General features: G+C 38.3%; 3 protein-coding genes across 3 annotated transcripts; 2 read left to right on the top strand and 1 right to left on the bottom strand.

Moving 5' to 3' along the window:
- The first annotated feature begins 820 nt into the window (after nucleotides 1-820).
- LOC137583212 (RNA-binding protein MEX3B) lies at nucleotides 821-5,495 on the top strand. Its single transcript, XM_068298157.1, has 3 exons — nucleotides 821-1,208; nucleotides 1,454-2,420; nucleotides 2,528-5,495. Exons 2-3 carry the CDS (start codon nucleotides 1,682-1,684, stop codon nucleotides 4,159-4,161), a joined length of 2,373 nt encoding a protein of 790 aa, XP_068154258.1. The 5' UTR covers nucleotides 821-1,208; nucleotides 1,454-1,681; the 3' UTR covers nucleotides 4,162-5,495.
- Nucleotides 5,496-9,080: 3,585 nt separating this feature from the next.
- Nucleotides 9,081-10,212, top strand: LOC137583216 (uncharacterized protein C1orf198 homolog). The gene has a single exon (XM_068298165.1). It carries the CDS (start codon nucleotides 9,149-9,151, stop codon nucleotides 9,956-9,958), a length of 810 nt encoding a protein of 269 aa, XP_068154266.1. The 5' UTR covers nucleotides 9,081-9,148; the 3' UTR covers nucleotides 9,959-10,212.
- On the bottom strand, nucleotides 10,195-13,011 carry mav (maverick). Its single transcript, XM_068298158.1, has 2 exons — nucleotides 11,791-13,011; nucleotides 10,195-11,728 (listed from the first exon to the last, which is right to left on the bottom strand). The coding sequence occupies exons 1-2, from the start codon at nucleotides 12,652-12,654 to the stop codon at nucleotides 10,376-10,378; spliced, it is 2,217 nt and encodes a 738-aa protein (XP_068154259.1). The 5' UTR covers nucleotides 12,655-13,011; the 3' UTR covers nucleotides 10,195-10,375.
- Nucleotides 13,012-13,309: the final 298 nt, after the last annotated feature.

Raw genomic sequence — 13,309 nt, forward strand, 5'->3', positions numbered from 1 at the left:
CAATTTACACCATTTTGCATGTTCCAACACTGATATGTCGAGTGGCTCGAATTTACGGCGAGAGGGCAAGAATTTACGGCGAGAGGGCAAAAATTTACGGCGAGAGGGCAAACTCATTGAAGCACCGATAGTCACTATCGACAAATTACCATCGATATATCGGACTATTTAATACTATCGATAGTATCGATAGTGCCATCGATAGTTTTCCCAGCTCTACCCTGTATCATACTGGGTGTTTTTCTTAAGGAAAATTTGTCGGTAGGTTTAAACTGTGTTTATTTGTCTCTAAATTATAATTTTTGTTAGAAAAGTCGAGCGATATTTCGCTGCTCTGGGCAGATAACAGCAGAGTTAATGTCATTTAAATAAATGTGTAAAATTTAAATTTCGTTTGTTTGTTCGTTTTATTCATACACCGCGAAACGGAAGCCGGTGCCGGTAAAAGTAAATTGGTTTTTAAAGTTTATTTACTCTGCGGTGATGTTTAATTAGAAAGGATACTCGCATCAAGATCTGTGCATCCTGACTCCAAAGTGCAGTTTGTATACACACCCCCACACATATTCCGCTATTTAGTTATTTAGTTTTTTCGTCCTGGCAATGGTAGGCGTGCCGCTACTGCCGGAATGTGTACCTATGGTGTACATATGTATGTATATACATACATAATTTTTCATCAGATGCATCATATTGTGTATATGTAGTTAGTTTGCGACTCGGGTAGAAGTGAAGTGATTCTGTGCATTAATGACAAATATAGATATTAACCACATTTAAATCAAACTATCCGTTTTACATGTAATTAAACGTGTAACAAAAAATTTTGATGGGTGTAACTCGTTTCACATAGATACAAATGTATCTCAACCCAGCCTCTATATTGTGATGTTGTGCGGGGGTGGGCCGAGGGTGGGGGTTGTTCTTTGGGCTTTGCGAGAAAAGTAAAGAGTGAGAGCGAGAGAGAGTGAGAGAGAGAGAGAAGTGGAAGTTACAAGGGGTGAGTGACACAAGTTAGTAGTAAGTTAGGGGTTGCTACGAGGAGAGAAATCCAGGCGCAGGCGAGACGCGGCTAGGTCCGACCAGGAATACGGAAAATAATAAATTGGAAACAAATATTCATTTGATTCCCAAGAAATTGTGTTAACAAATAGGCAACATTTAATGGCATTGGCATTGGGTTTTTTATATTTTTGTAGCCCCTCAATGTAAGTATTTAGGCACCAGCACCTCATCACTTCATTGCACCCGGAGCCGTGTGTATGTACATATGTATATGCTGCATACCTATACAAAAATAAATATGTACACATGCAGGCATATATATACATATATATGTACATACATAGAATTCACTCCCATTCACATGCGTGTGTGTATACCAAATCCAAATGCATTCCTCTTGGTTTTCGGTTCTTTTTCCTTTTTTTTCTTTTGGTATTGTATATTGCAGAAGTCATTCACACACGAAGGAGCAATATCAGGAACGCATACAATGTGGTGAGAAGAGACATTACCACAAGAAAAGAGCATAGAAATCCTGGACACATTTCATCGAGAATATGCTTTTTGGTAATCGTGCCCACACGATTATTACTTGGTAATACATATTCGTAAATGGAGGAGTGCCACCCAAAGAGTGATATCAAAAGTTTTAGTTTTGCATTAAAAATATAATGACATGTCTGGATCACACATAATAAGCACGGAGTCCAAAGGAATCAGTGGGGTGAGTTCAGCTTCTGGTTCAAGCTCTGGATCAGCGGCAATTGCTATATCATCTTCGCTGGCATCATCATCGTCATCGAGTACAAGCTCCTCCTCCTCGTGTGAAAGTGGTATTGTAATTGGGGATAGCTTTGCTCTCTCGCTTTCACATTCAGAGCTAGTTGGCAAGTCAAAAGTGCCGAATCATATTGATATTGTTAGTGATAGTAGTCCTGCAATAAAAGGCGATACCACGAACTCCATGTTGTCCACACAAATTACTCCAAAGTTGCTGAACGAAATGAATATGGCGGAGTCTATTCATAATTTGAATCAAGCCCATCACCATCAAATGCTTGAGCCCACTAAAGTGATTACATCTTTACCACTGTCTGAAGATCCCAGGACTTTACAATTGGCCCTGGAATTATCATTGGTTGGTCTTAATGAGAATCGCAATTGCTATATTCAGCCATCTTTGCCCATGACCATGGCGGCTGCGCCAAATGATTTTGAGCTTGGTTCGATGAATGTTAATCAAGTCCCTTATGCGAGAGGAGACACCAACAACCTACCATTGCCTTCGGCGTCGGGATCTGGTCTTTTAATACCCACCGCTGGATTGGAGGACAGGTCAAAGAAGTCTCAAAATATGACCGAATGTGTTCCAGTGCCGAGTTCTGAACATGTGGCCGAAATAGTGGGCAGACAAGGTACGCTAACGCAATCATATTATAGTTTAAAAGCCTTTTATACTGGAATAATGCTCTCAAAAATGTATAATAATAATTTGGTATATTTGTTTTATCTTTTCACTTAGGATGTAAGATTAAAGCGCTCAGAGCTAAAACAAATACCTACATCAAGACGCCAGTTCGCGGCGAAGAGCCAGTTTTTGTTGTGACAGGTCGAAAGGAAGATGTGAACAAAGCTAAACGAGAAATACTTTCAGCAGCCGATCACTTCAGCTTGATACGAGCCTCGCGAAAGCCATCGATTGATGGTCATAACTCAGGACTAGCAGGAAGCGGAAACGGTATGGGTACACCGAACAGCGGGGGTGGCGGTGGCGGTGGGATGGTATCTCGTTTGCAATCCGGACCCCCCTGCTTACCTGGCCAGATCACCATACAGGTACGTGTACCTTATCGGGTTGTAGGTTTAGTTGTTGGTCCTAAGGGGGCGACAATCAAACACATCCAGCAAGAAACACAAACATACATAGTCACACCGTCACGCGAAAAGGAGCCGATCTTCGAGGTAACCGGCTTGCCGGAAAACGTTGAAAAGGCACGAAAACAGATCGAGGCACATATTGCTTTACGAACTGGGAATGGCAGTGGTAGCGGATCATCAGGAGGAGATAAAGGCCATGGTAGCGAGAATGGCAACGACTCGCTCGAATCGAATGAGTTCTCCTCACTCCACACAATCAATTCGCTAACTCAGATTCTGAACGATGATCTAAATCCAGACATACTATCATCCATCTACAAAAATGGCATATCACCGTCTGTGGAATATTCGGATAATACACTTAAGGTTTATGGTAATGGTATTGGCGGTAATGGTATGGTTAACTGCATAGATGCCGACGATTTAGGCAGCATTAACAGTACGACCTGCACAAATGTGACGATAAAATCTATACCAGGACATCTTATAGCCAATTGCTTTCCAAATTCTGATTTGTCCGACTTGAATATGGTTCCGATGTTGACAGCAAAACCGGGTTCGGTCGCTGGCAGTGAAATTCATATGCAGTCTGCCAAAGCTAATCATTTATACCGCAACACAACCACCATTTCCGCAAACAAATCGTTGTCCTTTTGCCCACCCACATCTGCATGTGCATCTGCATCGGCATCCGCATCTGGAGCGAACATCTTGACGCGCTCATGCTCATCAGCCTCCTCAACAGCATCGACGAAGAGCACGAACAATAGCGCCAATAGTACTAATAGCGTCAATACTCCCCCAGAGCTGTTGAATTTATGGAAGAATTTAAGTGACTCGATTGACATCGACGAAGGAATTGGCGACTCCCCCAGCATTTGGAATTTGCCACCCACTACGGCAGCCACCGCTCACTCGCATTGCTCACCGACGGCTTCGGTAAGTCCGACGGACTCGCTGCTAGGGCTAGGCGACCATGCAGCTAGCACTAGCCAGAGTCAACGCATCGCTCAACAAGCAATGGAGTCCGGAGCACCACGTTCCGTGTCTAATATAATCACAGCAAACCAGTTACAACCCAACAGTGCAGCTGATAAATTGATAGGGATGCACCGTGAATGCTTCGTGTGCAACGAGCGCGAAGTCACTACAGCGCTCGTTCCCTGTGGCCACAATATGTTTTGCATGGAATGTGCCAATCAGATCTGTGTATCTGTGGAAGCCATGTGCCCAGTTTGTCATTCCATCGTCTACCATGCGATGCGTATTTTGGGTTAAGCCAATCTGGGATTATTGTATCGCAATCGCCACCTACCTAAGAGTATCTATGTAAGACTCCCCCTCTGTCTATCGAATCTAGTGATTGCGAGGGGATTCAGAGTTCAGGCAATAGCTATTTTGACAATCGAAGTCCGAAAATCACGGATAGTTTCCATCCTCCCGTTGTTGTCCGTTGTTAACAATCGATAGTGTCAGGATTGTGCAAGCAAAACTTCGGTTGCTAGAGTTTATATAGCTCTTTTAATTCATCAATTTTTCGGGTATGTGTGGTAATTTTAGGATACTAACAGATATGATACAGCAAGTCATATTTGAATACAAGTAGTGTAAAACTCGGGTATTTCTTAAATACGCAATGGTTTCCCTTCTTTCTTTTCTGGCAATACTTACAGACAGTCAGATTCAAATTTAACCTAAGCCATAGAATCGGGGCAACTTTTATAAACGATATCACGTCTACGCAGCCATATAATGTGAATTCGAATATTCCTTTGTTATATAGGGATATACATATACATATATGTACACAAACACACACACACACAGACACACAAAGTTAATATAACTCAGAAATTATTTCCATAATAATTATGGCTAACGCACACATAGGAAAAATCAGAGTCGAAGTCTTCTATGTAACGAATTTTAACAATTAGCTGTACTTTTGGATGTTGACGATATTCTAGTAAAATTACAAAACGATGTATTTGTATGTAGGAGACAGACAGGTAGCTCTGCAAAGAGATTGAGATCAATACATTTAAATACAAATTAAAGAAAAAAAATTACAACAAAATAATTCCAAAGTTTTGCGGTGGTTCTAACAAATGTATATTTTTAGACCACTCTCAGAAATAAAATAAGTTGACTGATAAATAAGCAGTAATATTAAGCCAAAACCAAACACAGGCACTTATGCAATTGCAAAACACACATACATACATACATATATTACAAGTACTATATGTCAAATACAGATATCATAACTATATTATTTATCTCAATATATTACATGAGCCAACATGTGACAACTACTTATATACCTATATACAGTGTTGTGGATCAAGACACTTGGGCGCCAGGTATTTACCCAAAGGTACATACAAATGTCTGTGTGTATCTGCATTCTTTACGAGACATTGATACGATCACCACAGCTCATGAATAGATTATTTTTCCGTCAAAACAGATATAAACACATTGAACTGGGCTGCATGCAAAAGACTCCTTGGCTAAATATCCTGCGCCCAAACGCCCATCACTGTCTATATACAGCTTACGATTAATGTGAAAAAAGACTTATATATTGATAGTCAATCATATTTAATATTGAGAGTAACAATATATATACAAAAATATAAATATAAATATATATATATATATATATATATATATATATATTGCGCGGAAGCCTATACAGTTAGTTTTTGTCTCTGTTGTTTTTGTTTTTTAAATTTTTAAGTTAAGTTAATTATTTATTCATATCGTATGTTACACTTGTAGATTCAAGATCTATTTACATACATACATATATTGTCCCAATGACCCACTGCCTTAAGTTTTCAAATATTTATAGATTTGTTTGCTTAGAAAAATTTTTGAACTTAATTCTAATTTATACATATCTTTTAATTTCAACTTTATCAATTGGCATTATCAGAGTTTGAGATCGGTATTATTTCTACCAGTCTTCTCTTTTTTGAGTTTTGTTTTTCATTTATTTAAATATTGTAGAAATCAAAGATAAAATGAGTGAGACTAAAAAGTTTAATGAACGCGCAAAACATATTTACATATAAAATAATATATATTTAAATGTTTCGGTAAATCATTCGACTAGTACAATTTAATTTGAAACGTAAACATAAATCATAAACATATAGATATATATATACATACATACATACATAAAAACATAAACATATAGATATATATATATATATTAATTAACAAGAAAAACACTTCAGATTTAACAGGAACCCGGAATATAAGGTACCAAAGTTCGCAAACACATACATACATTGAGTATTAAAATTGAGGGTATCTAAACATCTTTCGAGCATAGCTAATATAGCCAAAAAAAAAAAAAAAAAAAGAAAACAAAAAACAATTAATGCAATACCCATTCCCAGTTTAGTATTGCCAAAGGTCAATGCAAAATGAATGAAAACCAAATCCAATTGGCAATCGACAAACCTCCTTCCTTCCCATTAGTTAATCCTTTGTTCGAGTTTAAAAATTGTTTAACTAGTCAGTATAACATAAGCTCTTTTTAGTTTCATTAAGACTGCAGCAACAATGCAGAAACTTACCGAAAATTAAATTTCTATCCATCAAAATGAGTTCTTTGCTTACAAATTGGCACTACGGAGGCATCCTCATCCCACATTAGAGAGCATGGAATCAGGCATCAGGCGATTTTAAATCAATGATTCGTTGTTGGTATATCCTGGTGGTATGGCCTGGATGTGCCAAGCTTTTGTTGTTCTAAATGTACACCCGTTTGTGCACTTTTGATTGTAGCTACTATCTCGACCGAGACACACACTCGCTCATATTATACTCCGACTCGAACTTCAACTTCTATTCTTAACTATATTATTCTACGACCTAGAAAGTTTTATGAGATTAAATCGTGTATTACCGTGCATACCAAAAAGCGAGAAATATTTTTTTACACAGTATGTAAGATTTTACATTAAATTTGTAGTAGATGGCGTGACGGTTAAAATATTTACAACGAATATTTTATAAATGTTTCTTAATAAAAAAAAATTATATAATATGAACAAACCGAGGTTCATTCTAAAGCCAGAGCTATTTTCTGAAGAAAACGTTTTCGAAAAAAATGACTGTTCGAAATCGGATTGTTCGGGCGATTGGCCCTGGCAAATAACCACGGCAAATATATAAATTACATATATAAATATATATATATACACAAAAATACAAAGATGCTCATGCTCATGATGGGTATGAGTAAACATTAAGCAGCTCATTAATGAATAAAATCGGGATTGTTTCGATTTCAAATTTGTATTTCTTGCGAATTTTCCTTCATATTTCAAATTATTAACGAATTTTACAAAATTCGAAACTATAAACTTTTACCAATGTCTTGTCGAAATCACAAATAAAAAATCGAAACAATTACGACAACATTATTACCAATAGTGAAATATCCGCATTGTGTTCGTGACAAAAGTATGTAATATCTTAAAAGTACATTTCATAAATCAACTTAATTCGGCGTACTTTTTTAAACAATAATCAGCATATATAAATGCTGAACAAATAAACTTTATATGACAAATACATATAATTAAAACAATATATATATGCAATACATAGCGATGTATTACTAAATGGTTATATAATAAAAATTTTCGGAAATATGTACATAATTGTTTTATTAATTTGGAAGGTGGTTGCAATCTATAATGATGGTATAACCAGAGGGACGAGGCTTACTTCAACCGCATCAAAGCATACAATTGCAAGTTTTTTATTACCCTTTCCCTAACTACATATGTACATATGTACATATATAACCGTCAAAGTGGAAAAACGTTCTACCTAAAAAGTCTAAGTCTAATGAATGGACTACAATCTTAGGCTAGCAATTAAAGAAGGTATTGATCAAAGTCAGTTTTTTCAACCGATCTATATGATATAGTCGCGCTAAATAGATCAAATTTAGCATAGTCATTAATAGCTATGTAAAACTTTTTTAAAGAAGGAATTACTTATTTTAGTAATTAGAATCTTGCATTTTTTTTTTTACACATATTTAAAATTTGCCACTTAACTTTTATATGCACAGTTCTCAAATACTCAAGAACAAGCATAATACTTGGCCATGAGTTTTTAGTATGTACATACATTTGTATTTGTGTCTGAATATATTATTAATCAGCATCAACAGTCGAATTGATCTAAATCCATCAAATTATAAGAGTGGAGTGCAGTAACTTCAAAACTCGATTGGGTCCCATAATTTAACACAAATTTCTGTTATTAATACCTGTAGATATGGGCCGTAATACGTGCAGATATTCCAAATGGTGTGTAGATTGATTGGGATCCATTGGGGTTTGTCTCACAGCGCCAGGAGGATTTACAGCTGATATTGATACCTTTCAGTATTTCTTCATCGGGGAACACGCCACCTATAACAGATATAGACCTACTGTTGTTCTCGAGTTCGAACCACGACGTAGGTGGCGTGTTCCCCGATGAAGAAGTACTGAAAGGTAGAAACAGTCTAAATTATCTGTCATTAGAAATTATGTTTGGGTAAAAACACAAACTAATTGAAAGCGATCGGTAGGTGCGAGCAGTGTCAAGTATAAGCCAGCGTGAAAAAAGTAGCATGCAAAAAACTTATATTAAAGGTTTACGGTATTTTGTTGTAAATTGGACGATCACTTACCAATGTGATATGTATATAAAAATCTGTTAAAATCTAACACAAATGTATTGTATGTATTTAGAGATTAGTTAACAACAGCTTATTTTTACAAATCAATTTTTGATCAATGAATTTTATTGAAAAAAACGAAAATATGGTACCAAAAATACTTTTAAACCCGCTTTGAGTTTTTCAACACTAAAGGTCTGCGCAGAAAACTGTCGATATTTTCTCCCATCTCAAGCAACGTATTAATAACGACGTTTTATTTTATTTTATCTTTATATTTCCGGATATGATCCAGATCGATCGTCAATATAATGAAAAACTAGAAATATAAATTTATTTATAAACATAATACATAACATATACACAAAATAATAAATAACATATACACAACATAATAAATAACATATACAAATAAAACATATTACAAATATAAGTATCATTTAATATCTGAAATGTTCACTGGGTTCAACGTCTCCAGTTCGTGAGTGCAAACCAAACTCCCATCTCTATCTGTTCTGTTTTTGACGTCGAAATTTTTTTGTTTTGTACTTATATTTAAACAACATGGCCATATTACAGCAAGAGATCAAGTCATATTTTGCCAACCTTAATCCGTTGGCCGAAAGAATAAGTCAAGACATTGGAAGCGCCAAGAACCTTCGAGCGTTGAGTGCTACAAATGATTCGAGACAACAAGGACAAGAGAATGAGCTGAATAACTTTTTTATAAAGCCAGAACTAATTCTAAAGTATGCAAAGTATAATCATATCAGCAATACGACAACTACCTACACCTATAACGGGCGTGATTTATGCACCTTTATGTATCAAAACGTGGGGTCGAAAACCCTGCACGATGAAAACACGAAATACCGAGACGAGCATTCGAGCCCATTTAGTTACAGGACCAAATCTCAAATGAATCTATCTGTGATAGCTACGCAGAATAGTGATTCCTCTAAGCCATCAGAGTCGTGCCAGCCATTTGAAGCCACCAACTTTCCGAGTAGTTTGTTCTCCGAAATTCCGACTGTGGAAAAGGTTAATCCTAAGTGTGACAGTGATCAACTGGAGAATTCGAAGGATGTGGCAAACATTTCAACTCAAAAGAATATTCCATCAAGGCGTGATAGCCACAAAAACAAGAGTATATACGACGATGCCGACACCGGCTCCGGTTGTTATTTTGTACCAGATGAGAAGACCAACCTTCTACTAGATCATTTCGGATCAAATGCCATTTCAAACAGTTCGTCTACAGAATTATATGAGGATGAGAATGATGCCAAAGATCTTAGTCAAGCAGAGAAAACTAAGCTTTTGTCTGCGGAAATGGAAATACCCAAAGGATTTGACTTTTTGAGCAACTGGTAGGCCCATTGAGAATCAAATAAAAAAATTAACATTTGGAAACAGTCTTTGATTAGAATATATTCCAAAAGCGACTAATGTGGATGAAAAAATTCAAACCAAACTACAAACCCCCTTAGTATTACAGCTCACCTCACATACATACATATTTTTGTACTTTTGGGCGGCCTTTAGGGCCCTTCAGATACTCGCATCTCCTTTTAGACTTTACGATAACCATATGATATATTAAAAAAATATTTTTATGCATTTCTATACGTCATCTGTTGTTTTCAATTATTGACTACTTAGCAGATTGCGTTTTATTTTCCTAAAAAAATATTTCTAACGGTGTAAATACTTTTAAGTTACTTAATAATTAGGTACATCCACATCCGTGTAAAACGAAGGTATATAAAACAAATAGACTAAAAAGGTTTCCTATGAGCAGGCACACTCCACCACTTGCATGTCGCTCCATGTAGAAATCTTCAATTTGTCACTGTGCTCCTCGTCGACATGTAAAATTTCAAGCTCTGTTAGCTTGGAGGGGGCGCAGCAAGGTCGAGGCACACGATTGTGATCCTGCTGCCAAATCAGACTCTGTAGCAGAGCATGATGGTGGGCGGGATTGTGACGTGGAGGGCAGCGGCCTTGACAATAGCCAGCATCGAAAGTTTTTGGCTGCAAGATGAACTCGAATCCTTTAATGTCCTTGAACACGACATCCAACTGATGTCGACAACATCGTTGATGCATTTTATAGCAACTATTTGGCCAAATACGTCGATTAAAATCCTGCTCGACCCGATGAGGGTAGTACTGGTTACCAACACCGGCGCCGACCCCAACCCCCACGCCGGCTGGTGGGCCCTCGCGATGAGCCTGCGTATGACCCAGGTGTCCAATAATGTTAAGAACTGGCATAAGATGAAACCGTTCACGTTCGTAGTCCCCTTCTTTTGCATCGGCTGCAGTTGCGGTTGTCGTCGTCGATGTTGAGACATCACTGAGGATCCGAGCTCCTATACGCCTGCATTTGTCACACTGAATTTCGATGCCCAAGTTCTCTTGGCTTCTATTCAACCATCCGCGGACGGCTTTGGTCACATCGAACTCCAGCCATTGACTGTGAGTGTCCTCATAGTCAATATTCTCAAATTCTATTCTCCGTTTATCAAGCATCTGTCGTTTATTTGCAGACAGTAACTGATACACCTTGAGATTCAAAATTCGCGGACGCCTTTGCAAGCGATTTCTGTGTAGATCCCCTCTATGTTGGGCAATACCGGACCTAGATTTGGACTCAGCATGTTCCGGCATTGATTCATCCTGATGGCAATGGTTTCCCCCACCATTCTGTTTGTGTTTGGACTTTTTTTTGCTGGGCGCCGGACGCGGATCATTATAAGCTAAGGACGAGCTATAGAGCAGCATTAACCGCACATTAGCTTCATCAATTTTATCATATTGAATGTGGGCATCATTTAAGTTGAGTGGAAAGTGTAGCAGAATACTTGTCCTATCCTTCGATGCTTCAACTTTCCGCTCCTCATAGCCTTGGGAACGGCCAGAACTGCGTTTCGTTGAGCGTCTCGGACGCCAACGCTTGCGGGATATATCGCTGAAACTATTGGTCACAATACTTAGGAGATGAAGATTGGTCAATTCGCTATTAGGCTCCTCGTTCATGTCATAGTCATCACTGCGATCCTCCCATCGGCTATGATGTTGCCTTACCCGATTCAGGTATTCAATATATTTACTGGAGTATTCTAATTGACTGATGTTTGCCTATCAAGCAATAAATAACATGAAAATCATTGAATGATCGTCTTTTTATTGTTGTTACTCACCTTCTTCATGTCCGGTAGTCTCTTAAGACCAAGTCCATGCATTACCAGCCGGGTGAGCTTCTCCTTGTCAAAGCGCTTAGCACGCCCATGCTGCTGCCTGGCTAGGGTTTCTGTTCGTCTCTTTCTGACTTGCCTACGATTGCGGACATCGTGAGCAGTTGTTCTGTCAGATCCAACTGATCCGGACTGTGCCTCTGAGTGGCTTAGATTAATCAGACTATTGTTATTTGAATGGTGATTATAAGACTGGGTTTCAAACTCCTCACATTTTACAGTGTTGTTGCTATTATCGTAGCTCTGATTTAATAATATATTATTTATCTTTTGTTGACTACATTTGGTATCAGTTTTGTTGACTGTGACACCAATTTGTGTACTCATATCTTGTACTCTCTGCTGGTACTGGTGCTCCACTGGCTGCCGGAGCTGGAGCCGGAGACCGTTAATACTATTGCTTGAATTTGACATTGGGCCTAAAATGTCGTGACCGCTGACTGGCCGAATCAGCGATATTGAGGTGAGGCAAAACAGGAATGGCACTAGCAAAACGATAACAAGCCATAACTGGGTTAATTTGAATAATAAATTCGTTGAGAATGTTAGCTGGCTTTGTTCTATAACTAGATTTGGATATGACGACCGTCGACAGTGACGACGATGACGACTAGTCCATTGGCAATCGACAAAGGGCGGCAAGTGTGAATTGAAGAGATTTCGACCTGACCGTGACGCGGCACTTAACTTCGGGGCGGGAATGGGGAGTCCCTCGCAGCTCAACCTGTTCGACGCCGATGATAATGATGCTGACGCTGATGCTTCATTTGTGAATGATGCCGCAGAGTTTATTTTAATATCTATTTTCATTTTTCATTTTTATACCACATGGCCAACGAACTGCGTATGATATAGATATGTTCATTAATTCGATCTCTATCAGCGATTGGAGTTGCCACACACATATACATGAGCATATGTTTCATCTGTGTAGTGTTCCAGTTGCGTCGCCTTCGATCTCGACGCAGCGCAGCAAAACAAATACCTTTCTGTTTCGTAAAGGTAAATAAATGGATGGATCTCTAATGATCAGAGTTTATCATAGAAAACAGAAACAGAAATTATTGCGCAGTGCTGTCTCGTTCGCACACTCAAATCAAAATCATTCACATTTATCTAGCGTAGAAATGTTAGACCACGAGCGGAGCGGGAACCTGTTCGGCCGACAACACTTCAGATTCGACTAAAATACAAAATACCCAAAAGCCAATGCTTACTCAACAGCCGCAAAATAAACAGCTCACCCACACAAAGACACATCCAGGGGCGTAGTCAGGGGACAGATGGCCTCCTTTTGAAGGGCATGGATTCTTATACATAAGAACTGCTCAGTTGGCTAAAAACTAGGAACTCTCCCAACTTTCTTCACATCAAATAAATCGAATGCTTAACGACTCTTTCCATAAAGCGATATGAGCCCCTCATTACGCCCATGGACATTCGTCTCGCATTCCCAGTCGGAATT

Source organism: Drosophila tropicalis, unplaced genomic scaffold (genome assembly GCF_018151085.1).
Source record: "Drosophila tropicalis isolate 14030-0801.00 unplaced genomic scaffold, ASM1815108v1 contig_859, whole genome shotgun sequence".
NCBI lineage: Eukaryota > Metazoa > Arthropoda > Insecta > Diptera > Drosophilidae > Drosophila > Drosophila tropicalis.

What these genes read in the sequence shown, in the direction of transcription:
- LOC137583212 (XM_068298157.1), top strand. Translation starts at nt 1,682, where the DNA reads ATGTCTGGATCACACATAATAAGCACGGAGTCCAAAGGAATCAGTGGG. An exon ending in CGAAATAGTGGGCAGACAAG is followed by an intron (nt 2,421 to 2,527) that starts GTACGCTAACGC and finishes CTTTTCACTTAG; the next exon opens with GATGTAAGATTAAAGCGCTC.
- LOC137583216 (XM_068298165.1), top strand. Translation starts at nt 9,149, where the DNA reads ATGGCCATATTACAGCAAGAGATCAAGTCATATTTTGCCAACCTTAAT.
- mav (XM_068298158.1), bottom strand. Translation starts at nt 12,654, where the DNA reads ATGAAAATAGATATTAAAATAAACTCTGCGGCATCATTCACAAATGAA. An exon ending in GACTACCGGACATGAAGAAG is followed by an intron (nt 11,729 to 11,790) that starts GTGAGTAACAAC and finishes ATTGCTTGATAG; the next exon opens with GCAAACATCAGTCAATTAGA.